Source organism: Dermochelys coriacea, chromosome 3, assembly GCF_009764565.3.
Source record: "Dermochelys coriacea isolate rDerCor1 chromosome 3, rDerCor1.pri.v4, whole genome shotgun sequence".
Taxonomy (NCBI): domain Eukaryota; kingdom Metazoa; phylum Chordata; order Testudines; family Dermochelyidae; genus Dermochelys; species Dermochelys coriacea.
This window is the reverse complement of record NC_050070.1, coordinates 160,084,297-160,112,085: the sequence shown is the minus strand read 5'-3', so window position 1 is coordinate 160,112,085 and position 27,789 is coordinate 160,084,297. Positions and strand designations below refer to the sequence as shown.

Genomic DNA, 27,789 nt, shown 5'->3' with positions numbered 1-27,789 from the left:
ATGTGCTGTCGTTTTTTGGTTTTGGTTTTTACTTAAGACTGAAAAATACACCTATAATTTTGTTGCTTTTATAATTAGAAGGTTGTCAGATAATAGTAATGTATTAAACTCAACCCCGCTCATTGATGTATGGTTTGTTTTTTTTTCCCCCACTTTTTTCTCCTGGGTGGTCCTCTGAATTCCTGAGACCCAGGTATTGGAACACCATTCCCAGAGAGTAGTTATCAGTGGTTCACAGTCATGCTAGAAGAGCATAACAAGTGGGGTCCCATAGGGATCGGTCCTGGGTCCGGTTCTATTCAGTATCTTCATCAGTGATTTAGATAATGGCATACAGAGTACACTTATAAAGTATCAGAGGGGTAGCCATATTAGTCTGTATCTACAAAAACAACGAGGAGTCTAGTGGCACCTTAAAGACTGACAGATTTATTTGGGCATAAGCTTTCATGAGTAAATAACCCACTTCTTCAGATGAATGGAGACTTATAAAGCTTATAAGTTTATAAAGTTTGTAGACGATCCCAAGCTGGGATGGGTTGCAAGTGCTTTGGAGGATAGGTTCAAAATTCAAAATGATCTGGACAAACTGGAGAAATGGTCTGAAGTAAATAGGATGAAATTCAGTAAGGACAACTGTAAAGTATTCCATTTAGGAAGGAACAATCAGTTGCACACATACAAAATGGGAAATGACTGCCTAGGAAGGAGTACTGCGGAAAGGGATCTGCGGGTCATTGTGGACCACAAGGTAAATATAAGTCAACAGTGTAACTCTGCTGCAAAAAAAGCAAACATCTTTCTGGGATGTATTAGCAGGAGTGTTGTGAGCAAGACACGAGAAGTAATTCTTCTTCTCTACTCCGTGCTGATTAGGCCTCAACTGGAGTATTGTGTCCAGTTCTGGGTACCACATTTCAGAAAGGATGTGGAAAAATTGGAGAGAATCCAGTGAAGAGCAACAAAAATGAGTAAAGATCTAGAAAACGTGACCTATGAGGAAGATTGAAAAAATTGGGTTTGTTTAGTTTGGAAAAGAGAAGACTGATAGGGGACATGATAATAGTTTTCAAGTATGTAAAAGGTTGTTACAAGGAGGAGAAAGAAAAATTGTTTTTCTTAACCTCTGAGGATAGGACAAGAAGCAATGGGCTTAAATTGCACCAAGGAAGGTTTAGGTTGGACGTTAGGAAAAAATTCCTAACTGTCAGGGTGGTTAAGCACTGGAATAAATTGCCTAGAGAGGTTGTGGAATCTCCATCTTTGGGGATTGTTAAGAACAGGTGTCAAGGCTGATTCCCCACTTTGGCACTTCGAGTGCAGAAGGTGGGGGCCTGCAAGGATTCTAAAAATTAATACTTGCCACTCCAGGCTTGTATTAAACTCCCAAAGTTACAGCTTTTTTCTGACCTTGGATTGGTAGATACTGCCACCACTCAAGTGCAGAACCCCTTTGAGAGACCAGGAAGGCTCACTTGGGAATTCCTGTGGAGTACCCTCAAGTCCTTTCACCCCCCGCTCCCCTCTGGAGAATAGCTGAGAAAAGAGAAAAAAAATAAATCAGCTGTTGCCACCAGCTAATTAGACAATGTGCACAAACCTCTTAAGACACAAAAATCCAATTATGTTCTTAAAAAAGGTAAATTTTATTAATTAAAAAAAATACATCAGGGAACTTAGGCAAAAAAGCACTACAAGGATTAAGCATTAAGAATAGTTTTCTTGAGGTCCAGCTTAAAGGTTACAAGCAAAACAAAAAGCACCTGGGATTAGCACAGAGGAATTCACAAGCCACAACGAAATAAAAGGAATAAACCTAATCGCATCTTCCTAGACATTTCCTGATCTACTTACATATCTGGGATTTTTAAATGAGTAGTTTCTAGGTATGATACTGATGATTTTTTCATACCTGGCCCAAGCTCTTACAGCATAGGTCTGTCCTGTCCACCTCTCCCTGGAAAACAACCACAGACAGACAAAATGGGAGTCTTGTTTCAATTTTAAAAAGTTCTAGCCTTCCCATTGGCTCTCTTGGCCAGGTGCCCACTCACTTCCTTTTACCTATGCATAGCTGTGAGACTTTTTAACCCTTTACAGGTAGAGCAATTAGAGAACAGCTACTAAGAGAGATTGTATAGCTACTGGCTGGCGCTGTGTCTATAAAAGGGAGCTACTCTGCCCCTCCCCCCCTTTAATTTATCACAACAGGTTAGACAAATACCTGTCAGGAATGGTAGATAATATTTAGACCTGCAATAAGTGCAGGGGACTGGTCTAGATGACCTTTCAAGGTCCCTTCCAGTTCTATGATTTCCCCACATTTCGGCTGCTTGTTCCTTCAAGGATCCACATTGTGACTAAACTAGTTCCAGCCAAATAGGGGCCCCTTCTGGAGCAAAAAAATAGCACTTCTGAATCAGGCAGCAGATTACTATTTAGCATCAGAAGAGCACACTGGAAAATCAGATACCTGCCCTGCTCCTGACTTGTTATAGCTGCAAAACATTGTCAAGCACTCCCAGCAATTTAGTTGAGCAAGTTCAAGCTGATGTATACCTTTATGTTTTTAAACCCTGTAATAAGATTTTTGTCCCATTAAATATATTGGCAAAGAGTGATCTGTCTGGAGAGGTACTAGTGTAAGGGTTTCTTGTAAATAAAGGGACTGAATGAACATAAGGAGTGTTTATATTACAGCATGAAAATACATTGAAACTTAAATAACTTCCAAATTGAATTATTTTTCCAGCACAGCAGTTACAGACCAATCAATGCAACTTGCATTTAACAGAGTCATGATGCTATGTCTGCTTGCAGTAACCTCACGGTCAGCTGGTAAATAAAAACTAGTGACAACAAAACATTTTATCATAATCTCAGATATCTGACTTAAAGTAGTGAGCTCTGTCTTAAGGCTAATGCTCCATCCATATAGTAGTTTACATTCTTGGGCGTGTGTGATTAACAGCACCTCTCAGAACCATATGTGTTGCATATTATATGTGCTGCAATATCTGGGCGAAATAGGGTGAGGTAATCCTTTATATTTTTAGATTGGCATTCTTTTGGTCGGGGGAGAGCTTTAGCTCTTAGACTCACTAACATGAGTTTTAAAGTCCTGCCGGTCACTTACCCACCCTGTTGTAAATTTTCTGCAAAGGCAGGCTGTTTGTCTTTCTTTTTCCCTTAATGTTATTTTAACTGATTTTTAAAAATAACTTGTTGGCTTTTTGTTGTTGCTAAGAATAGCAGTGTTACCTTTAGGAACCTCCATTTCAATCCAGGCTTGATCAAATTTATGGCAGTTTGAGGTGCAGCAGGGTACGTTTCACTATGCTCTCAGAACTCTGCACCTTGGTGGGAAAGGGACCCAGCAGTAAGCACTGGAAGTACAATGCATCATTCTGCCTCTCTTTCTCCAACTTAATCTAACTCTAAGAATTATTTTAACAATCTGAGATTCATCAGATAAAGAAAAATGACTTATTTAAAGGGTGCATATGGAGAAGACCATTTTGTTTTGTAATGTTCCCAGGAAAGTTCAGCTCAGATGCAACATCTGGCTGTCAGCTTAGCTTCCAGCCCGCTTGATTGAAGCACAAAGAATTGAAATGATTTCTCCTTGGATAACACAGTGAGACAATGGTTCAGTTAGAAACCAAGACTTTCTTTGCTTCCTGATCTCTGCAAGGGCCACTAGAAACCATTTGGTTGTCTTAATCATGAATGCTTAATATTAATGCTTCCCACCATGCCCACTGAATGAAGAAAGAATTGGATAGGGATGGGTAGAGCAGAATGTGTCTAAATCATTGTTTGGATATGACGTGTAGGAACACTACCAAAACAAAAGCACCGAAAAAAAAAAAAAGAAAAAAGTTGTGGAACTAATATGATGTTTGTAACCATCACATTATTCACTCTACTTGTGTGGTTGATCCCTTTCCTCTGTCCTTTGTCTGTTTAGATGTTCATTTCTTTAGGGAAAGGACTGTCACTTATTCTAGGTATGTACAGTAAGCTAGGACAGTAGAGCCCTGTTCTTGGCTGGCCATTGTGCACTACTGCAATAAACATAAGTAACAGAAGTTGGGTGCTGTTGAGTAATTCTCTGAATTGAAAATGGATCCTAACAATGTAGTGCTCTAACTTTCCTTGATCTATGTGCGTGCTGACTTTGTTTTATTGAAAGTTTTACAAAGCCTAGTGTTGTTAAAAGAAACCGCTGGTATGAATATTAAAAAATAGAGGGTTTTTTAAATTAAACATTCCTGTGCAGCATCTGCAAATATTTCAGTATTGGATTAGTGCACTAGAGTCAAAATGTGAAACTGACCATAAACAAAAATGAATGTGAACAAGAGTTCATTCAATGAAAGTAAAGGTAACAAACTTAAAACTGTTAAAAGGAAATACTCTCCCCACCCCCCCACGAAGCACAGTAAAACTTTAGAACTAATTGCCACTAGGCATCATTGAGGCCAACAGCTTAACAGGGTTTAAAAAAGGATGAGACACTTGTATGGATAATGAGAACATCCACAGTTACATTTATATTTATTGTAAGAGACAAACTCTTCCAGGCTTAAGGCACTGACTGATGGGAGTTAGGAGGAAAGTCCCCTATGGGTAAGGGGGCATTTATGGTGCTGGCTGCTGTTGGAGACAGGATATCAGAGTAGACATGATCTGATGTCATTTGGCAATTCCTATGTTCCCATGACACTGTTCAGTCTGTTTTTACTGTACAAATGGAGTGAAATGGAAATCAAAGTGAGAATATGGTGAAAAATAAACTAGATTTTAATATTCACTTTTAATCATTTAAAGTGTTGTAAGGAAATGTTGTTTTTTTTTAATGGGATTTTTAAGCAGACAATATCCATTTTCAAATGGATGAGTTTAGTTTTTATAAAAATTAAAAAAAAAAAACAAAAAGAATGTACTAAGTCTTTGTTACTTTATTTAGCTATTAAGAATATGTCTTAAAATGTGTTTTTGAAAGGAGCAAAACAAAAACATAATTTTTTGCTAGACTGCTCAGAAGAAGGAACCATCTAGGATATTTATTTAAACAATATCCATGAAGGGTCATTCATTCTGAGGAATAGTTAATTTCCAGACTGTAAATACGTTACTGGAGGATGAATGGAAAGATCTCTTTCTAAGATCTGGCATTGAGCCACTACAAAAAATAAATAATGTTAGCTCGCTTTGAAGTTGTAATGTCAAAGGCAACATGCCAACAATGCCACATCAAGAGACCTTCAAGAGTAAAAACACTAACAGTTTATTGTTTATATCTCTGAAAAATGCAAGAACATTAATATAGCATCGGAAAAGTTAAAAAAAGAAATAAGTGCAATGAATCCTTAGCTTACCAAGAGAGAGCTAGACCAAGTGTAAAGGGGTTTTAATTTTTATCTCTGGGGAAAGCACTGTCTAGCTATTAGAGGAAGATTCTGACCCAGATTCTCAGCCTTGCTGAAGATGCTTTGCACTGCTCCAGTAGCACAAAGCAGTTTTAAAGAACTGGCCTGAGTAGCAAACTGGGGAATCTGCAAGTGCTGTAAAGCTGGTTTAGTTGGCTCTATACCATCTCCTTCTGGCTCTTACCACCCAGCACAGGGAGCATGAGGTGACAGGGGGTGTATGCTGTGCTCTAGCAATCTGTCACTAACATAATGGTTTTTTTTTGGAGGCCATTACAAGCCAGTGCAGGTTAGAATAACTCTGTGTCACTTTGTCCTATCTCAATCAAGCAAAGTTCAGGATTGGGACCTCTTTGTTCTTATATACCACAGTGATTGGGAGTTTTATACGTACTTCCAAGAGGACTGAGAGATGGACACTGAATACAGAGCAACTTAAGGTCTGTGTCTTTATATGCAAACCCCTCCATTGGGTTGGCCTTTGCTACCTTAGAGATTACTTCTCCCTTTATAACCAGTACCTCCCATGATGGCTACATTTAACTGACACCATGACCCTTTTGACCAATAGGGGAAGACCTGTGTAGTGAACAAGTGCTGAATGTGCTTTATGGAACTAACTACCAGATAAGACCAGAATAACCTCTTACCTCAGTGCGTTTGGAATGAATTGCAAAACAAATGTCTTTGAATTGGCTTTTTGGTAGCAAGTTCTTCATGTACTCTTGCACAGACACAGAATACACAATTTTAAAAAGTCTGACTATTTAAGGTTTTTAGCCCCACAGGTGAAGATTGGAGAGAGGAAGCGAGTTTATTTTGTTTTAAACTTTTGTGAGGCATTTGGTTACTGTTGTGATGGGGCCATATAGATTCCTAGACAATCCAGAATAGAACCCATATCTGAGTTGTGGTGTGACCTGGGGTAAGTCACTTCATTTCTCTGTGTCTCAGTTTCACCATCTATTAAATAGTGATGATATTTACAAGCTTCTTTCAAGTTCTTTACTATTTTTAAATGGCCCTTCAGTTCTGACATGCAGCACCACTGCTTTCATAGAATAGAATATCAGAGTTGGAAGGGACCTCAGGAGGTCATCTAGTCCAACCCCCTGCTCAAAGCAGGACCAATCCCTGATTTTTGCCCCACATCCCTAAATGGCCTCCTCAAGGATTGAACTCACAACCCTGGGTTTAGCAGGCCAATGCTCAAACCACTGAGCTATCCCTCCCTCCTAAAATGATTGCTCTTGAAGAAAGGCTACTAAAATGTTTTGTATTGGATGATTTTTATGCGGACTAACTTCCTGTCTGAAACGCTGAAACTGGCATGTAAACCAGGGTTTGTGTGCAAACCTGGGAAGAATCTGGGTTAGGACTCTGAAGAGTGTGGCTAAGAGAAATTAGCACTTCCTCAAAGGATACAGAGGTATTTATGGAATTTTGGCTGAAACTGGTCAGCTGATTCAATCCCTAACTTGCCTTTAATTTCTATTTTCTAGGCTGAGAGGATTTCTGAGGAATTTGAGGTCAATTTGAAAAGTTGCAACATTTGCATGTGAACTTCGTGCATCCTTAACACTTGTGAATTTATGCACACAAGTATCTGATTTTTCTCCAAATGCTGTTTTTATGGGTGCTAATTATGCCAGCACAATTTATATGCCAGACTTTGCAAAGTTGACCCCAGAAGTTTTAACAACATCTCCTGCCTTACAAGAATTTTAAAGGACATTGATCAATTTTAGCCCTCAGGTAACTGGGTGAACTCCCTTAACTTGGATGCTACAGTTCTTGTTTAGCTTCAGGGATGAATTTGGCCCAGCATTTTCAGTGAATATTTTATTTATCCCCTAGAGCAATTTCAAAGCAACAAATCACTCTGTGCAACAACAGCAAAAACCCTTCCAGCGCTGGAGAGAGTATGGAATAGTATGTGTCATAAACAATGTCTGCCATACAGAACAGTTTTGAAATAATTAATATTTCAACAATAATTCCTTTCAGATGTGACATACTTTAAAAACAAAAACAACAAAACCCCAAACTGCTGCACACACATTTCTTGTATTTAAAAGGCTCCTCAGAAATATTAATATTAAAGAGAAACTGGTTTGGGATTGTTGGTTTTTTTTTTTTTTTACTTGAGGCACAAAACAGTTTAAAGATGTTCCAAATGGAATTGTTTAATATTTTAAGTATTCTATATCTGGTGCTCTTAAAAAAGTACAACCAGCCTGAAGCCAGAATTATGGAATTAAGAAAGGGTGAAACCAAGGTGACTTTGGTTTGACAAAATTTCATCACTTGGGGCGGAGTTTGGGATCCTGGAGTGTGTGTACTTTTTTTCTTTTGGAGGATTCACAAGAAAGCAAAGGGGAGGCCTTCTGAACACTTCAACCTCAGACTACCTTTTACATTGTTGAAGTCTGGGAGGTAGTATAGTAAATGTAGAATATCTTTTCTCCCAGCAGCATTCAAAGATGCAAGATTGTCTGCTTCAGTGTTCTTCACTAGTTTAGTGTGCTAAAATGAGGTATGGGTCTGTGCAAGGATCTGAAGCCTTGATATATGTATTCTGTGAATTTTCAGGGATAAGCTGAGAGTGACTAATAATATTTTTGTACAGGTCAGTAGTGACCAAAAGTTACAGCAATCTGATAATATAGCCACCGTATCTACCATGTTATAATATGGTTGTGCCACAGCATAGATGGGCTTCTAGCTACTTACATTAATTTTGAAAGTGGGACTTAGGCTCTTAAATTACGTAAGCTCTTTTGAAAATTGTATGTGACATATCTCAATCAGTTAACAACAGGGTTGTGCAAATTTTCTCTTGCAGTTGCAGTCATTATGCTGCTTGAAATATTCCTGACGCTGGCCTTGGGGACCATCGTCTATCTGTTCCTTTCCAGAAAGAAGGAGGAGGCGCTAACCGTTGAAGAGGGATGGTGGGGCAAAGGGCAGAAACCTGACTCAGAAGAAGATACAACTGTTCGTCCATTTAAGGTGGAAACTACAGAAGCAGAGCTGAATGTAAGGAAACATTTCTTTTGGAGAGAGGAGAGTATGAAATGGCAGAATAAATGCATGATTTGTTTTGGAGTGATTTTAAATTAAACCAGTAACTAAATTTATAGAAGTGAAATAGAACTATTGAAATTGAGGCCTGATGCCCAAATCTTAATAGCAAGGGACTTTCCCTTGCTCTCAAAAAGTAGTAGTGATAAGTAGACTTCTGTATCCCAATGTTTTGTTTTGTTCTCAGCTGGCTGCTAGCATGTTAGTGTATGAACCTACTTTGTGGAGTCTGATAATTCTAGAAAATGTAGCACAGAAAAGTGGAATTTGGTTTTCGTGATCATTCAACTCTGTGCTGCTGTACTTGCCCCTCCCTCTGATTATTCAGGCTTTAGTTCAGTGGTTTTCAAACTGTGGGTCGCGACCCAGCACTGGGTTGCGGCATGTCAGGCACTGGGTGGCAGCAGCTTGGTCAGCACTACCGACCGGGATGTTTATCTCTTCTCTTTTCCCTTTAACCTCTTTCTCTTCTTGTTTACTTTAGGATTTATTTAGAAGACTTGATCAGGCTCGATTCACTGAGCCCCTGGAGAACAGTTGCTTCCAATGTGGATTTAACTCCGTTTATCTCCGGAAAGTCGTCTCCTACTGGAGAAATCATTTCAACTGGAAGAAGCAAGTGGAAGTTCTCAACAAATTCCCACAATTCAAAACTAAGATTGAGGGTGCGTGGCTTTGCCCTGAAAAGAGCATATGATAAAATTTAAAGATCACATCTAGTTTGTTGGAATCATTCCAGTGCCATTTAAAACTGGCCAGTTATAACACCTATTTCTAAGAGGTTTAAAATGAAAATTCTAGCAGATACTGATACATAGTGGTGCTGATTGGTGCTGTTGTTAACATATTTTTGCTGAGGGGAGGTTCTAATGCCATGAAATAAAGATACTTGAGCAGTCCCGTTAAGATCGGAATGCTGCACATGAGTAAGGTTTGCAGGATCAGGCTTTGCACTTCAGTACATGACTGCTATAAACTACTTAGTACCAGTAGTTTGGTGCGTCCATTACCATTAGAAGGAGTGACACCAAGAAACCCAAATCTTGGTGCTAAGGTTAAACCCCAAGAGTGGCCGCATCTGCAGTGAGAAATATAGGGATGTCTCCCACCATGGTTGTAGCATTGGTATTAGCAGTGGTGGGAGCAATAGTGTTGACTGACTGCTCAGAGGTTTACCACTGTGTCATGTAACCTTACCTCTGAGTAGGTCTGGGTGCCACAGTGGTAAAAATGCTAGTGGCCAGGGCATACAAACTCGCCCTCCATAGCTAGTATCAGTGAAACTACACCACAGCTACAGCAATGGTGAGAAATGTCCCTAAATGTCTCAGTTTAAACAAAGCCAAAGAGTACCAAATGGAGTCCTCTGATGCATGCACAGATTTTCTATTGAGGTCACTGGGAGCCAAGTACAAGTGTCTTAAGGCAGAATTTGACCTTAAGACTTTAAAATACCAATTTGTTCTCAAGCCTGCAAAATATCAAAATAATCCGTTGTATCATCCACAGATTCCTTACCTTCGTTCCCTGTCCTATTTTATCTTATGTACTTGCCCAGCCACCATCAGTACCCATAGGTCCTATATCTCGGTAACCCTCCCTAGGACTAAGGTCTAGATGTGGCTCCCTATGGTGGATCCCATCAGATTTTCTGCGGTGCAAATTCAGGTGATCCCTGCCCCATGACAACTGCTCGGGCTCCCTCCACTGCACTCTCTGTCAGCCTAGGAACACAGAACCATGTTTCCCTTTGTAGCAATTTAATGTGCTTCTGGCAATTGGTGACTGGGCTAGCTTATTATGTTTGTTTATTTAAATACATCAATGGGACCTCTTGAAAGTGACTGGGGAGATTCTGAGATTTACCTGTCATTGCCTAATGGAAGCTTTGAAATGCTTGGAGCGAGTAATGCTTTATATGTTTATGTGCTTTTTGGGTACAAGGTGTAGATTCAGGTCAAAGCAGACAATTGTCCCATATTAAGAAATCTATGAAAGCAAAATTCAGGCTTAAGATGATGCCTTTTTTTATTTGAACCTATAAATGCATGTTGTTAGAAATGGAGCAACTGACCCTAAGAGGCATTCCGGGTTTGTCACACTGAGACAGTGCCGTTTAGTGGTTAGAACTTGGCGCCTTTATTTAAGTACTGACGGTGTACTTTTATCTTGTGTAGCATCCAGCAAAGAGACGCTGTCTTAAAAAGGACTTACAGTGTAACAGGTAGACTTGAAGAAGACCAGGACAGGATATCCTGGGCAATGCACTGGAAGGAATAATTTTCATATTAGTAATTGTTATTAAGATGGGCAGGAGAGCATGATAAAAAACAAGTTCAAATGTGTAGAAATTCAGACTCCTGGGTTCCATTCCTGCCACTGACTCATTGTCTGACTTTTGATGAATTACTTAACTTCTGTGCTTCATTTTGCTAATCTGTTGTAAATAATATTTGCCTTCTTCAGTTGGCTGTTGAGACTTAACTGGCACTTGTAAAGCACTTTGAGATCCTTAGATAAAAGGATCCATAGCTGTGCAGAGTGTTGTTTATAATAATTATGGTTTTTGCAGTCACCAGAAATACTTCATGAATAGATTTATTCATAACCCTCAGTTCTCTATGATTGCCTCAGAAGCTTTTGTGTGTGTGTTTGCATATTTTATTTATCTATTCATTTATTTTTACAGGCCTTGATGTCCATTTTGTTCATGTAAAGCCTCCCAGCTTGCCTGAGGGCCGCTCTGCAAAGCCATTATTAATGGTTCATGGTTGGCCTGGCTCTGTTTATGAGTTCTACAAGATTATCCCTCTCTTGACGGATCCTGCTAGCCATGGCCTGAGTGATGAACATATTTTTGAGGTCATTTGCCCATCAATCCCTGGCTATGGCTTCTCGGAAGCATCACACAAAAAAGGTATATTGTGAATGGAGTGGAAACTATATCAATACAGCAGATAGCGGCCTTGTGGTAAAGTAATCCTTAGGGGCTGATGCATTTTCTGTATTAATTTGATGCTCTATGCAGAGTAGGAGATAACATGTTAATAATCAAGTTAAATAATTTATTGTACAGATATAAGGCACTTTTATGAGATGTAGTGAAATCGGTGTGATTTTAAAATGACTTAATTTTAGGGCCAATGAATAGATAAAAAGAAAAGGAGTACTTGTGGCACCTTAGCGACTAACAAATTTATTAGAGCATAAGCTTTCGTGAGCTACAGCTCACTTCATCGGATGCATTTGGTGGAAAAAAAAATGTATAGATAGTTATTTAAAACAGAAAAGGGTTTATAAAAGTTAATATGAAGAGAAACCTCATGAAGTAAATGAAAAACACAAACAATACCTCCCCCCACACATGGTGGAGTTTTTTTAGTTGTAACTGTTCCATCTAGTATCTTTAGTCAAGCTGAGTTCAGAACAAAAAGTAAGCAAACAGCATAAATGGTGAAAAATAAACCTAACGCAGTTAAAGAATAATGCAACTAAGAAATTATTTTTAAATATGATATTTTGTTAACGTCACTTCAAACAAATGTGGAAACAAGATACTATTTTTAACGTGCTTTCATATCCTAAAGATCAGAATAACACTTGGATGACGAAAGCAGAGTTAAATGACTGCATGTTAGGTCAGGGCCATGAAGCCTCTGAGGAAGGGAATAAGGACAGAAAGGCCAATCCTTATCAGTTCTATCTGTTGAAGCAGCTTGTCTGCTGTGCTTTGTAACAGGAGGTGCTGTCATTTATTAAATAGAGTGCACAGTGTTAATTCATCGAGTGGTTTTGGGGGGGAGGCAAGAGGAAAGTGAAGTTTGTTTGGTCTTCCAAAGCTGGGCAGCTTCTCCAATAATGTATGTGTGACTTATGTTAGCAACAAGTTTAGGGACTGACACAGAGTGTGTGTATTCTGGAAATGACCCAAGGCATGGCAGTGGACCATTGTATCACTGTTGAGGCTTGAAGTTTCCAGCTCTGGCTAACCTGAAGTTTTCTCCTCCTTGTGGGAATACGTTGCAGTGGCAGTGCTCAAGAATACCCACTAGGGGCTAGTTTAGAGCAGCGTTGTAGTCTCCAGGGAGACCACTAACCCTGTGGTAGAGCATGTGCATGAGTGTGGAGCACTGGCGGGGCGGGGGAAGCTCGGCAAGGGAAAACTGCTGTTCGCCCCGTAGGGCTTTGACAGCACCACTAAAAAATATTGTCTATACAGTGTGGTAGTTGGTAACTGTTAGTCGATAACACTTGGTGTCTTTTGCTCTTCACAGGCTTTAATTCTGTGAGTGCCGCCTGCATATTTTATAAATTGATGCTCAGGCTGGGATTCCATGAATTCTATGCTCAGGGCGGTGACTGGGGCTGGCTGATCTGTACCAACCTGGCCCAGATAGCTCCCAAGTGAGTATTCTTTAAATAGTAAATTTAATGTGCATGCGAGGGTCTCCTGACTTGCCTTTACCTGGGAAGTGTGTAATTTTCCCCTCTGGATTGCTCTGCACACAGACCTGACCTGGATCACCATTTCCGCTCAGGTCCTGGGCTTCTCTCAAATAGAGATGGCCAGTTGTGTGGTGCTTTTGGCATGGCCACAAATCAGGTCTAGCAAGGGACCCAGTATGTGCATTTGAACCCTTTTCTCTGGAATTGAGTCTAGTGGACTGTGCAATAAACATTGTCCTACTAAACTGTGAAACTGATCAAGCTGTGTACTCATCTTGCAGCTTGAACCTGAACGGCTGGGATGAGGGTGCCAGTGCTTTGAGCTGCAACAGAATACTGTGATTGGAACTAGATAAAATGTATCTAGTGCAGGGATAGGCAACCTGTGGCACGCGTGCCAAAAGCGGCATGCGAGCTGATTTTCAGTGGCACTCACACTGCCCGGTCCTGGCCACCGGTCCGGGGAGCTCTGCATTTTAATTTAATTTTAAATGAAACTTCTTAAACATTTTAAAAACCTTATTTACTTTACATACAACAGTAGTTTAGTTATATATTATAGACTTATAGAAAGAAACCTTTTAAAAACGTTAAAAATGTATTACTGACATGCAAAACCTTAAATTAGAGTGAATAAATGAAGACTCGGCACACCACTTCTGAAAGGTTGCCAACCCCTGATCTAGTGCATTAAATTTATGGATTAAAAATACTTGTAATTTAGTTTGCAAATATTATTTTTATTAATTTGTATTTTTTATTGTGTTTAGCCACGTGAAAGGCCTTCACTTAAATATGGTTTCAGTTACGAGCATGAGATTTACCCAGCTGCTGTCCATTCTGTTGGGACGTTATTTCCCAGGACTGTTTGGTTTCCAGGATGAAGATGTCAGGCGGATGTTTCCTTTCCTGAAAAAGGGACTCTATAGGATCTTGATGGAGACTGGCTATGCTCACATACAGGCTACAAAGCCTGACACTGTTGGTAAAAAGACTTATTACTGTAAAACTCCACAGAAGAGCCCTGCAGCAGGACTGGGATCCCATGGGTCCTGCAGGACTCACTGCCATAATAGTGGGCGTGGGTAAAATATACTTTATTGCAGGCGGGATTGGGTGGACAAAAAAAACAGATTGCAGTAATTTGCAGGAAAACACTTTAAAACTTTTAATACTTACGTTTAAGCAAGGGGTAGAAAGAGATTTGATGTCTATTATAACAAGAGTTAAGGTATTTTTTTTACATGGTTTAAGCAAGGTTTGTTTTATTCTTTTAGTGGTAAAAATTTTATCTGAATTCCATTTATATATATAAGTAGCTTAACCAACCGTGTTTTGTTTTGTTTTTTAAGTAGCGTGGGGGAATCTGTCTCACAGGATTTGCGGGATCTAAGGTTTTTGTGGGTGGAAGCAGGATAAAAATACAAGAAACAATATGGAAGTGGGTGGTGCAAGGCGGGACAGGACTGGGATTAAAAGAATAATCCCGCGTTGGGCTCCGCTCCACAGCACTGTGCACTCATCCTGTGATCACAGGGAAAACTACACTTGGAGCTATTCAATATTTTTCTTAAATACAGACTACATTTCAGAAAAAGTGCAGAAAATCAGTGTTTGCAGGGGAAAAAAATACTGGAGATTTGTGTTTTCAAAAGGTATGCACCTATTCTGTGCATGCAGATAGCAGGGTTGTGCATGCATATCAAGTATTTAGGTGCACATGTAGCCAGCTGTGCAGCTAACTGGCCCTTTTTAATGCACAAATAAGTAACTTGCAAGTGAAAACTGGGCATGCAGTTGTGTGCCTGACCCTCTGTAAATGGTGTTAGCATGTTTTTTAGTTTATATAACTAATGTATTTATACATATCCATTAAGACTTGTCCACTTCTATTATGATGTTATGGGGTTGCAAAGTCCATTCCTACTACCACATTCCCGATAAGAAGTGTAGTCGCTCAATAGAGAATGCATCAGATATTAAACTGATGCTACATTTGATACTGAAAACGGCCACATTTATTATTATACCAATGGGTTGGTCCTCATAGACTATCTAATTCATTCAGATTGCTAGGCCACTCTGATAAAGTCCAGGTGAGACTTAAAAGTGGGAGACTTAAGAGCTGCAGTGCTCACCCACAGTGGTACAGAGATTGAGACACCTACCCAGAATACCCCCTCCCTTGCCAGCCAAGTAGTTAGAGCATTCTCCTTGGAGATGAGGAACCTAAGTCCTTGCTCCACATCAGGCAGATGAATCCAGGTCTCCCATACCCGAATGAGTGCTCTAACCACTAGGCTAAATGTGATATGGGGAGCAGGGGGCAGCGTCTCCTCCTCCTCTTGTATCTTTTGTGTGGATTAAAAGTGTGCTCAGATCACATCTACAGGATCAGGCCCCAAAGGCAAGGTAAGTGGGGAATGCTTAGTTTGTGAATCCTGCTTGGGTTTAGGCATGAGTTGGGTGCCGAGCTGCTGGGCACTTTCAGGACTTAGGCAGCTGAGCACATGCTGAAATTTAGGCTCTTCAACGACCTTAGTGGTGGAAAATTAGGAGCCTACAGTGTTGGGCAGGAGCAGAACAGGGATTTTGTGGATGTCAGTGGACTAAATGTTGGACTTAGGTTCCTGAAGTGGCAATTAGATGCTTAAGTCTCCCTTGTGAATCCCACTCCAAGTGCTTCCATTTAAAAGCGCCTTTTGTAACTGAATGGGACAACTGACTCTAGAAGGCAGAATAAGACACTTAGTTTCCTTAGCTGTATTCAGTTAAATTACATGAGATTGAGTGAAATATCACTGCACTAAAAAAATTGTGCTGTAATGCTTTTTTATAAAATGTAGCCACAGAAATTATATTGAAGAATAATAGCTGTTTTTTAAGAATGCTGCAGTATATAATCAAAATGGTTACCTCAGACTAAAAGTCCACAGTGCCTGGAAAAAGTTCTGGCTTACTTTCAGAGATTTTTTTTTCTTTTTTAGAAAGTTACTAGTCACTAATTAAATTATTTTGTCCAATTAACTTTTTAATTTAAATTTAATTTTTTTTAAATATATTTACAAAAAAAAAAAACGATTTATGCATAAACTTCTCATAATACATAGACTTCTCATACCACATTAACCATTTGCAAATATACCTTAGTTATACTTAAGTCAATAATTAAATTATGCTTAAGGATAGCTGATGGACTGACAGGTGACTGCAGTTGGCAGCTCTGCTTCTCCTGCTGTGGGGTTTGCTGGCTGAGAGTCTTGATCCTACAAATTATCTATGATTTGTCAGAGTGGAACTTTCAGGCTGTGAATCATTGGTAATTTGGTGACTCAGGAGTTGCAGAGCTGGAGCCAGGGGCATTACTGGAATTGTGGTGGTAGGGGAATATTGAGGGGAGGGCATGGCAGAGGCTAGATTGCCAGCTGAGCACCTGTGGAGTTGTGGTAGGGAGCATTGCCGGGGGGAAGGATAATATGTGTGCTGGATGGGGCTTGGTCAAGTGGGGGAAACCAGTGCTTAGTGGGATGTCTGATGTGAAAAGGGTATGCTACTGGGAGGGCATGACGGGCAGAACAGGGATTCTCAGCCAGTGAACTATGGAGCTTTGCTAGCTGAGTAAGCGGTCATCTGACTGTCAGTTGACTGTTCACCGTTTGTGCCATTATATTTTATCCACATTGGCACTTAATTGAGTTTATGCCTACAAATTCTTGGGGAAACATGCACTGATTGTTGGTTCACTGCAGTTGACTGAAGCATTTTGGGATGTGCATGGAAGTTGCATTTCAAGTGAGCATCAGAGAACAATGGTCCTTTACTCCTGCAGATGTCTCTAGTGGAGACAATGTCTCAGTTTTTCCCATTTGGAAAATGGAGACACTGATCTACTCTGCCCACTTCACTATGGTGTTACAAGGATCACTGCATGCCTATGCAGTGAAATTGGAAAGTGTGATATTCAGGCTAAATACTATTATGACAACATTTGGTAGCTTGCTTTTTAAGCCTCAGCCACCAGATGGTTAAAACTTTGCTAGCATTATCCATGTTTAAATAAAAGCTGTTGCTAACATAATTTCATCCATGAACCCCGTAAGCATGGATGGGGTTTTAAAGATGCTCATTCCTCATTTCAGTATCATCCTTTAGAAGCCAGAATTGGGCCTTTGTGAAGCTGCGAAATGTCAGGATCCCAAAATCATTGAAAACTAGGAGAAACCCTTATGGCACCCAATGTTAACATATTCTCGCTTGGGAGCAAAAACCTAGAAGCAGGTGTAAATTCACTGTCAAAGCTGAGTGCAGAAAATAAAGAGCAGAAATGGTGAAAAGCAAACTCTAAAGCAATGGGTATTTGTAATATAGGACAAGACGGAATTCCCTAAAAAGAGTTTGTTCTGTTTGATACAATGTGCTAAATCCTGCTTGTCTTCTCTTCATACAAGTAGCCCTTAAGGCAAGCAGAATTTGTCCCAGTAATACTCTTAGTATTTAAAAGTAGCTTCCACTTAATAATAGAGGCAAATCTTATTTGGCACATAAAGCTTAATCTTATTAGCTTGCAGAAAAAGCCATTAGAAATACGACTCTTACATTTAATTTTAAATACATATGGTATCCGAGTAATGCTGAGTCTATTACCATGTTTAATGATTAGACAATAATAGGTTCTGATTTGTTCTCTTTATGATAGCTTAAAACGCCTCCCCCCCACCCTCACAAAGCTGTTCCAACAGCTGTAACTGTTCTGTACTATAATGGGGAGCTTCTAATGCAGTTGGAGATTAATAGCAGGGTATGCCAGACTTATTTTTAATTTTTCTCCTTTTCAGGCTGTGGCCTGAATGACTCTCCGGTGGGGCTGGCTGCATACATCTTGGAGAAGTTTTCTACGTGGACTGATCCTGAATTCCGGAAACTAGAGGATGGCGGTCTAGAAAGGTGGGAACAACCTCTTCCTCTGACTCACCATTGGCCTCTTGCCCTATTCTAGAGGAGGTCACTCAGCCCAGACTTACGTTTAGATCACATTAGTCTCTCAAAGCTCTGTTGGGGTAATTTGGTTTACCTGCCATCCTGCAAGGAAACTGTATGGCCAGAATAGCATAAAATTACACTTGTGTTGGCAATCATAGAAAAGAGGCCAAAAGTGAATGGGCCTTGAAGACTGAACTACACCCTCGAGGGATCTGTGATCCCTCCAGTGTACCTTTACCATGGCCTGGCAATGTATGAAAGAAACTTGCCCTGCCACTGCCCATGTGGTGTCTGTTTTATGGATAAGCAGAGGACTTTCATTTCTATGGTTGTCATTCTGGCACCTCTCACTAGTACTAATATATTTAAAAAAAAGCAGAGAAAATGTCAGGGAAGATGGAGGGAGGAGGAATCTGTTTTACACCAAACACCAAAGATTTTTTGCTTACAAAATACCATTTCTGATTCAATCTAGTGCAAATCTTTATCTCTTTATAGATTTATTTACTTTAAGATAACCATTGTCATAAAAATGTATACTTACAGTTTGCTACTAATGGGTCAGTCTTGGCTTGAGGTAGAAATCTGTGTGTGAGATTCTAAAGAAACCCTAAAACTTGCTGAGCTATCTGGCTGAAGCTGAGCCAGACTGCACATTAGAAAAAGGCCAGTGAAAATTATTTGACTATAACGTCTCCCCTGTGACAGGCTTACTGTGGGGTATGGGGTATATTCATAGCAAAGACTGGCCAAGTTTCTGTAGTTTTTTTAACTTAGTCTTTTATTGAAAACATATGTTAATGTTTAGGATTTATGAAAATAAATGGCACAAGCTGCCCAACATGCTCTTCTGGTCTCCCTCTTCACTGAAGGGACGATATAGGTGGTGCTAGTTCGTGGTCTCTTTTGACAGTGTTATTGGAGCTGGGATATTTTTTGGAGTCTGTCTCTCTTGTAAGGATGTTGAAGTGTTAGGCTTTACATGTCTATATGAGTGCTAAATACTCAGGCTAGCAAGAAGGGGGAGTGCTAAAATGTTTGGGCTTGCAGGAATGAGCAATGCTAAAATAGTTGGGGTAGCTCTGAAATACTTGAGCTAGTAGGAATGGAGGGTTGGGGTGAGGAATTGTCAAGTCCTTTCTGAATTAGTGTGCTAGTACTATTTTTCATTAGCCATTTTTGCTTTAATTTTTATAATTTAACCAAAGTAAACAGCCATAAAGATTTGAAATGATTATTCTACCAAAAACTAAACTACATTCAACTCTCCTGAGGCCATTTCTATGCTGACCTTTTCAGGAAGTACTCTCTGGATGACCTTCTCACTAACGTCATGCTCTATTGGGTGCCAGGCTGCATGGTTTCCGCAATGCGTTTCTACAAGGAGAATTTCGGGAAAGGGATTGGTACACAGAAACATGAGAAGTAAGAGGCTTTCTTTACATGCTCCTCCTTGAATTTGCACTTACAAGTGTGCTAGTGACACGGTGTGGGTTAGTGAATATTGTGGGGGAGAAGCTGCATCACAGTATGTATTTTGTTCATTGATTGGACAAGTCTACTTATTGACTTTTACTGTATTTTTCAAATGTGCTGCAGTATATTGCTCAGAAATAAGAGATTTCACTACAGAAACTCTTCTGTTAAACTTCTGGTGAGAATTACCATGTTTACACCTTAGTGAAGTGAGAGAGAGTGTGTGTGTGTGTGTGTGTGTAAACAATTTGAGACCCTAGTTCAGCTAATGAGTTAAATTGTATTTGCCATCTTGACTGAATCTTGTAGTCAACGTTCACTTACATAGCTTACACCCTTGGTCATCTGGTTTTGTTATCCTGCTTATCTTGATTTGGGGTGAAGTTTTCAAAAGGGCTCAAGTCCCACTTTCAAAAGTGACAAGCATATGGAAGCCTTTGTCTCATTGAAAGTCAATGGTACTTAGGCTCTAAGGTGCTAAAGGGGAAGAGTTTCAAAGACCCCACTGGGAATTAGGCATCTCATTCCCATTGATTTTCAATGGGGGTTAGATGCCTAACTGACCTTTGTACTTTTGGCTACATATTCAGTAGAAATGGTGCAGCTGTGCCATGGTAGTTCTTCAGTGTAGATGCTCACTACAGTGATAGGAGGGGGATTCTCATTGCAGTAGTTAATCCACCTCCCTAATAGTAGCTAGGTCAAGGGGAGAATTATTCTGTTGGCCTAGCGCTGTCTACACCAGGTGTTAGGTTGGTTTAGCTATATTGTTCAGGGATGTGGAGTTTTCACACCCCTGAGCAACATTGTTAGGTCGACCTAACTTTTTACTGTAGACCTGGCCTTAGGAAAAAAAAAAGCCTCTTTAAGTCACTGTTGAAAATGGGACTTAGGGCCAGATTTGCAAAAATATTTGGGCACCTAAAGATGCAAATAGGTCAATAGTGTGATTTACAAAAATACCTGAGCCCTATCGAAATCAGTGGGAATTAGATGTCTATAGGGCTTAGGAACATCTGAAAATCCCAGTAGGTGCCCATTTGCATCTTTAGCACCTTAAATACCTTGAAAATCTGGTCCTTACATCCTTGGTTTACAATAAATGAAATAAAATCCTAGAAACTGGACCCTTGAGATCATAACCATTTGCTTCCACTCCACCTGCCTCTGCAGAATTGTTCCTTACAGTACATTCTTGTGTACTTTGTGCAGTCCAGTTTTAAATGGCATAGATGGGAGAGTTTCACCCACGGGAGACTATTCCACAGGCTGAGCGACCTCAGTGCTATGATATATTTCCTGATATCGAGCCTAAATCTACCTTTGTTCAACTTCATCCCATCATCCCTACCGAAAACCCCTTGGAGCATTCTAAGCTAAACACCCCAGAACCTTAGCCCTTTTTGCACCTGCATCATGTTGATTCATATTCAATTTGTGATCCACTATAATCCCAGATCTTCTCCAGTAGTACTACCACTTAGCTATTTATTCCCCATTTTGTAGTTGTACATCTGATTTTTCCTTCCCAAGTGTAGTACTTTGCACTTGTCCTAGCTTGGTATCATCCATAGATTTTATATGCATACTCTACACTCTATTACCCAAGTTATTAATGAAAACATTGTGTAGTACCAGACCAGGGCAAACCCCTGCAGTACCCCACTAGATATGCTCTCCCCAGTTTGACAATAAACCATTGATAATTACTCTTTTTGCATGTGGTCTTTCACCCAGTTGAGCACGCATCTTACAGTAATATCAGCTAGATTATGTTTCCCTAGTTTGCTTATGAGAATGTCACATGGGACTGCGTTGAAAGCCTTACTAAAATAAGATACATCACATGTCGATAGCTCCTCCACCCTTCCACTTGGCCAGTAATACTGTCAAAGCAGGAGGTGACGTTGGTTTGTCATGATTTGTTCTTGACAAATCCATGCTGGCTATTCCTTATAACACTATTATCCTCTGATACTTACCAGTTGATTGTTTAATAATTGTACCAATATCTTTCCAGGTATTGAAATAGGGCTGGCTGGTCTGTAATTCCTTGTGTGCTCTTTGTTCCGCATTTTAAAGACATGTTCTATGTGTGACCTTCTCCAGTCCTCTGGGACCTCACCTGTCATCCAGGAGTTCTTGTAGATAATTGCTAATAGTTCAGTGATTGCTTTAGCTAGTTTCTGAAGTATCATGTGAGCTATTTCATCAGGTCCTGCTGACTTGAATACATCCATCTTCTAAATATTCTTTAACCTGTTCTTTCCCTGTTTTGGCTTGCATTCCCTCCCCCTTGTTCTTAACGTTAATTGTGTTGAGTATCTGTGCCCCTTCTGAGAGTACTTCACAAACTGTACGAAGTCAGGTCCTATATTTACATAAAATTTGAAGCCACATCCTTTTAAAGTCTTTTCAGGAATTGGAGGTGACGGTGTCTAGTGGTTAGAGCCAGGGATTGGGAGTCAGTTGGATTATATTCTTAGCTCTATCACTATCCAGTTGTCACTTAACTTCTGTCTGTAGAAGGGGAATATAATTCCTATTTCAGCAGGGTTCTGAGTCTTGCTAACCTGTTTGTAAAGCACTTTGATTCGCTATTGAAAGGTGTTCTAGAAGGACAAAAGTTATTTTCTCTTTTCTCTATCCCCTTGCAGGCTCCCTGTGCGAGTGCCTACAGGTATTGCTTCCTTCCCCAATGAAGTCCTGCACACTCCTCGGTCCTGGGCGCAGCAGAAGTACATCAATATCATCTCCTTCAATTTCATGCCACGAGGTGGCCACTTCGCAGCCTTTGAAGAACCGGAACTTCTTGCCGCAGATATTCAGCAATTTGTGAGGAGAGTGGAAAAGGAGGAACTCTGGCGGGAGAAGGGAAAATAGCTCCCCCATGTGAGGTGCCTTTAACTTCAGGCAGTTGTAACTTCAGTATGGCCTGTGTTATGATATGCAAACTTGCCTTGAAGAAGATATAATAAAAAATAAAATAGAGCAGCTGTTTATTCAGAGGTAGTATACTTAGGGTATAATAGTTTCAGTTCACTCTGCTGGTGAAGAGTAACAATATAAGAATGTAAGATGAAAATGTGTCTCTTCACATGCAGAACTCTGAATGTCAGCATTGACACCTGTTAATTCTCTTTGCTTTGGAGATGCAGGGGGGAGTAGATCTTATTTGATTTAGATATGTCTTTGGAGGAGTAAATTTCCTTAGTTACTACAACTATATGGCATCTTGAGATTTTCAGCTGATGATGATCTATATTCAGGGGTTATGGCTTCACTTCTCTGCTAATACTATGCATTAGATTTCTGTACTGAAAGGTGGGAAATGTAGCATTTTAATGCATAACTAACTGAACTACTGCAGCAGTTAATCATTCAATAAAGAAAAGCCTATTAAACGTCTCTGGTGAATTTTTAAGCTCTGTTCTGAGCAAAAGGAAAAATCTGACCTGGAAGGTTTTTGCTTACTTCCTCCCTTGCTAATATTCCAGTACGTTTCATGCTGTGGAATCTGATTGTAATGAGATTTCTGCTAGGCATGATGGGATGACTTAACCAGTAACAGGAGAATTTGGGAGTCCGGGATGGAAGGGAAATTTTCAAAAAAGTTCAGCTCAGACAACTCCAAATGCTGACGGTACCCCAGCTCAGTAGGGACACGAGCAATAAAATCTGCACGTGCTTTACCTCTGTTTTCATTAGTAAAATATTCTGTTGTGTTCTCACTCTATTCTCTGTTGCTTGCAGGCACAGGACGTAAATGAAGAATCATCCTCTTGTTCCTAGAAAGAATTTTCTACAGGGAGGAGCCTTTTTTGAGTTATTCCGGATACACTGTGGTGAAAGTGCTTTCCTATGGGGATGAGAGGGTGTTTGCAGGCCTTGATATGTTCCTTTTTCGGTTAAGTCCTTGGCTTCTGGACACTCATATTTGTCTTCCTTCCCTCCTACCCCTACGTGTGGTTGTACATTTCAGGGCAATAGGTCACCCTCTCACATCTTTATTGCTTATGCAGACAACTGCTACAACATCAGGAAACACTGCTGTATACTAATATAAATGAATATTTCCCCAGGGAACTGATCAGTCACAGCACAGACAAAATAAGTGGAAGTGAAGTTTGCTATATGATGCCTTCCAGATCAGTTTTCTAATGTGAGTAAGTGGAAAGCTCAGAAGCAGTTTCATCTTCTTTCTGGTGTAGTTCTAATTTTAGGGGTCAGGTCTGAACAAAAGGAGATAGAGGAAAGTAGATGAGTCTGTTCCAAGTTCTTAGGTTACAGCAGCCCTCCCAGGCACCGTCTTTAACGAGACAGTTGTTTTTTTCTTTTAAATGTTCCTGATGATGGTTCAGCATTTGTTGCACTGAGTAATTTGAGACACCGATGATGAAGCCCCACCAGCCACTGAGAGAAAATGAGTGGGCACGACATCCTGTACAACAAAGGAGACAGAAAATTGACAAAACTGATATAAAATTCTATCTTAAGTTTTTTTCTTTTACAGAGAGACACTGTAAAGGCTACAAGAAAATGGAATTGACTGACCAGATCTGGACATAAAATTTAGGTTTTTCAAAGATCAATAGAAATATCTGTCAATTTTTTATTTTTAATTAAGTTTGACTCAAATGTTCCCGTTGTCTTATTCAAGTTTCTAAAATACAGAAATACAGTTGCAGCAGGAGCTAATACTCTTTTCTTCATCTAGGAAGAGTGAAATGCAAACCTTACCAACATATATGGTGAAAACTACATTTTTAGTCAATCATACCTGCTAATAACACAGTTAAAGTAGTAGTTCTAAAACTTTAATCTGTGTCCTGTCACTATCATTATCACGTGCGTACCCAGTTTATTTAAAAAACGAAACAACACACCCTGCTGTCCGCTTCTTGCTTTATTTATAACAAAACCTAATATAGCAAACTATATAGTGTCGGAATTGCAGGTTTTGACATTATCCAAATATGGTGATGAAGAAGATCTGTTTGCATCGCCTCTTTTATGGACAAAACTTTGGTGTGACCTTAACAGCTGGTTTTGATATCTGGCTATCACAGCTTTGAGCAAATTATATCCCAGTGTTGGATGGAGGACTCATTATCGGGAGCATATGGTAATTGGTCATATTCTTCTGTACTTCTAAAGGGTTCAAAAGAAGAGCCAGACATTTTTTTTGAATTTTCATGTTCTCCATTAGCTAATGATGGTGATGCAATGATGATGAATAATGCTAATAAGAATGACGAATAGCTCCTTTCACAAAGAATGGGATTTGTTCCTAAGCCAGCTGGGCAGCTTGGCATTCATCAGAGTAGTAGCTGATTTGTTGTAGATTCTGTTCTTTGTGAAATTTTTCACCCAGCAAAAGAGCTCCTCTCAGCACCTGGCTGAATAATTTCTATCCTAAGCCATTCCAAAAAGGATCCTCAAAGCAGTAGCCATGGCTTTCACAAACACAAACTGCTTCTCTGATCCAGGATCCGAGCTCTTTAGCTGCTGAAAAGCTTCATTAACATAGTTCCTTTCCTCCACCTCATTTTCTGTAAAACAAAGTCTTACAGTGGTGTTTGGTGAAGATACTAGTCTGGTCAGCCAGTTCTGATGTAAAGACAACCCTAGCCTTTGAAAAAGTAGTTATTACTTACAGAAGGTGCAATATACAAAATGCATTAAATGAAGATAAATCTTTGCTTGGAAGAGTTTGGATAGGAAAGGCTCTGGTGGGTACAGTCAAAGGGACAAGGCATAAATCCATCTTGATTTCAGGCCCGTTGATGTAAACACGGAAAATGATGCCCTTCATTTCATTTGCAATGACGTGATTCTTATAACTGAAGTCTAAAATTCCTCCCTTACTGTAAATTTTCCATTCACAGTGAATATATAATGCCAGGACCAATGATAGGGTTTATACTGATGCTTATAGGAGAATTAGGCCCATTTAGGCTTCGTTGGTTGTTTTCCAGCTAGTTATATTTATACACAGACAAGTGCTGAATGATCCCTTTTTACCTAGAGGCGAGTTGTGCACAGCATGAGCTTTGCAATAATTCCTCTTTCTTAAATTCCTGTCAGGAAGGGGACACCAATTCCAGCAGCAAAGTGCACTGTAGAGCTTACCAGGCTCTAACTGTGCCTAGGCCCTTCCACGAACCGGGACTATATTCATGCAAAACACCCCATCTTAAGGGAGCAAATGAAAATTACAACATTTCAGGTAATCCTGCCTTTCTTCCCAAAGCTGACTGCATGAAGCATAGTCAAATAAAGGAAAAGATTCTCTCTCTCTAGTGAGTTCTAATTAGAGCTTTGAAGACAGCAAATCAGAATGTTGTATTCCTGGCTAGTTTAACAGGTCAACAGTTCCACCTCAAAATAAAAGAATCAGCTGCTGTTTCAAACTGCCATAGGTGATGGTCACAGAAGGGCCTCATTATTTCCATTTTACAGAGTGGTAAACTGAGGTGTAAATGGAGGCAGTGACTCTCCCAGCAGGTGAATGGAAGGTATAGAAAAAGAACACTGCCATGCTTTTCCAAAGTGATAACTGATCATGGTCCAACTTGTAACAGCTTAAAGAGGCGTGACTTGCAGACAGTACTGAGCAACCACCTGGTTACAATCAGGCCCCTTTAAAATGCACGTAGTATGTCAAAAAGTGAGGTACCCTAAAGCACTGGTCACTTTGGAAAATCTTTGCCTTGGGCACCTGTTTTTCTCTCCCAGGCATGAGCCCCTGCACTATGTATTGTCCTTTAGTTCAGTTTAAAACATTTTTTTAACCTCATCACTTACTACCACATCTGTTAAGCTGAAAAATATGCCAGCTAGTCTGTATTTTCATGCTTAGTTGTCAAGGATGGAATATTAACAGGGAACTGTTTATAGGGCCATTGGGCTCACCACTGAGCCCACCTCCTTCTGACACTGCCTCCAACAAGGACATTGTACAAACTCCACTCTGGGAAGAGCACTACTTGTTCATGTTCAGCGTCAGAGGTCAGGTAAACTGAGCCTGAGTGAAGAACAAGCAAGACAGGAGGTGGAGCTTAGATAAATGATAGAAACAGGGAGTGGCTTTGCTGTAAGCATTTCTCAAATGAAATCTGAAGAAGGTGTGCTGCTGCTAAGATTTGCCTTTCCTTGCATGGTAGCTCTGGTTCAGTCCAACTTAGTGCGGGCGAGGCTTCAGCCTGCTTACAGTCCTTTGGATTGTACTAATTCCCCTCCAGCTGAGCCCAGTCACATTTCCGTCCTGGTCTAGGGCAGACTCTGCAACAGCAGTTGTAGACTGTTCTCCAACAGCATGTGTTATTAAGCTGTCATCTATGAGGGGTCTGAGCGACACTTCTATGAGCGTCTCTCGGCTGAGCAGATGGGAGCCTCTTTTAGAAATAGACTAACATTGCTGGGGTTTTTTCCTCTAAAAATATATTTGTGCTTATTGGGCTCTAGAGTGGGGAGTCCGCCTCAGCCTTGGGGGATAGGAACTGCTGCTGTGGGGTGCGTTTGCTCTCCACCCCAGCCTTGCCGCTATACTCTTATGTTGATGAAGCAAAAACATTTGGATGACCTTTCTATGACTTAGCATTTTTCCCCCCTTGTAGAATAGATCAGAAAGGGATTCCTTTTCCAGCAGCTGTGGAGGGGGAGCTTGTCTGTTGGTTAGAACAAGGGGACAGTGAGTTGGGAGACCTAGGTTCTTGTCACAGCTTTGCCACTGACTCAGGTTCAGATCAAAATTTCACAAAATGTTTAAAGTGAGCACCTGAAAAATCCAACTGAAGTTAAAGGGGACCTACAGGTATTCAACATCTTTGAAAAAATCAGTAGCTGGATTTTCAGAGGCATAAGCACTAACAGCTCCCACGGAAGCCTAACTTTAGCTGTCCAGAACAGTCAGTCGTTGCTTCCTCAGTTCATCTCAGGGCTCTTCTCCGAACTGTTTTCCCATTTTTCAACATCCTTTAAGCGTTAATACGGCCTTCCAGTATGGTCTGACCAATCCCAGAGAGAGTGCCATATTTTCTCCCCCAGCAACAGTGTGGGTTGGGGTAAGCTGTTGTACATGTGTATGGGGGAGAATATAGCGCTCTAGATCTTCATTTAGAAACCATGTTGACTCAGTAACCCCGCTCACAAGCCTCAGGGAAAAGTGACTGCAGCTAAAGTGAGAGTGGCCACGCTTAAGCTGCTGTTCTCAGTACAGCTTTCAAATGTAGATACACAACATGTAAAAAAAAAAAAAAAAAAAAAAAAAAAAAAAAAAAAAAAAAAAAAAGAAATTCTAAAACCAATTGCCAGAGTTGAGGCAAAATTGCATTGCTGCTTTTGCCATTTCCAAACAGGACTTATA

General features: G+C 40.2%; 1 protein-coding gene across 4 annotated transcripts in view; it reads left to right on the top strand.

The window, feature by feature from the left end:
• EPHX1 (epoxide hydrolase 1) overlaps positions 1 to 24,168 on the top strand; it is a 42,425-nt gene extending 18,257 nt beyond the window's left edge. For 2 of the 4 annotated variants that reach the window (XM_043511677.1, XM_038394201.2), the window contains 8 exons: positions 8,281 to 8,474; positions 9,004 to 9,184; positions 11,209 to 11,436; positions 12,794 to 12,923; positions 13,736 to 13,950; positions 17,801 to 17,909; positions 19,245 to 19,370; positions 22,079 to 22,825. In XM_043511677.1, coding sequence (XP_043367612.1) covers positions 8,292 to 8,474; positions 9,004 to 9,184; positions 11,209 to 11,436; positions 12,794 to 12,923; positions 13,736 to 13,950; positions 17,801 to 17,909; positions 19,245 to 19,370; positions 22,079 to 22,304 — 1,398 coding nt within the window. In that variant the 5' untranslated portion in view covers positions 8,281 to 8,291 and the 3' untranslated portion in view covers positions 22,305 to 22,825. Of the gene's footprint in view, positions 1 to 6,943; positions 7,191 to 8,280; positions 8,475 to 9,003; positions 9,185 to 11,208; positions 11,437 to 12,793; positions 12,924 to 13,735; positions 13,951 to 17,800; positions 17,910 to 19,244; positions 19,371 to 22,078; positions 22,826 to 23,174 lie in introns of those variants that run through there. The other 2 variants (XM_038394203.2, XM_043511678.1) reach the window with 2 other exon arrangements.
• Positions 24,169 to 27,789: the final 3,621 nt, after the last annotated feature.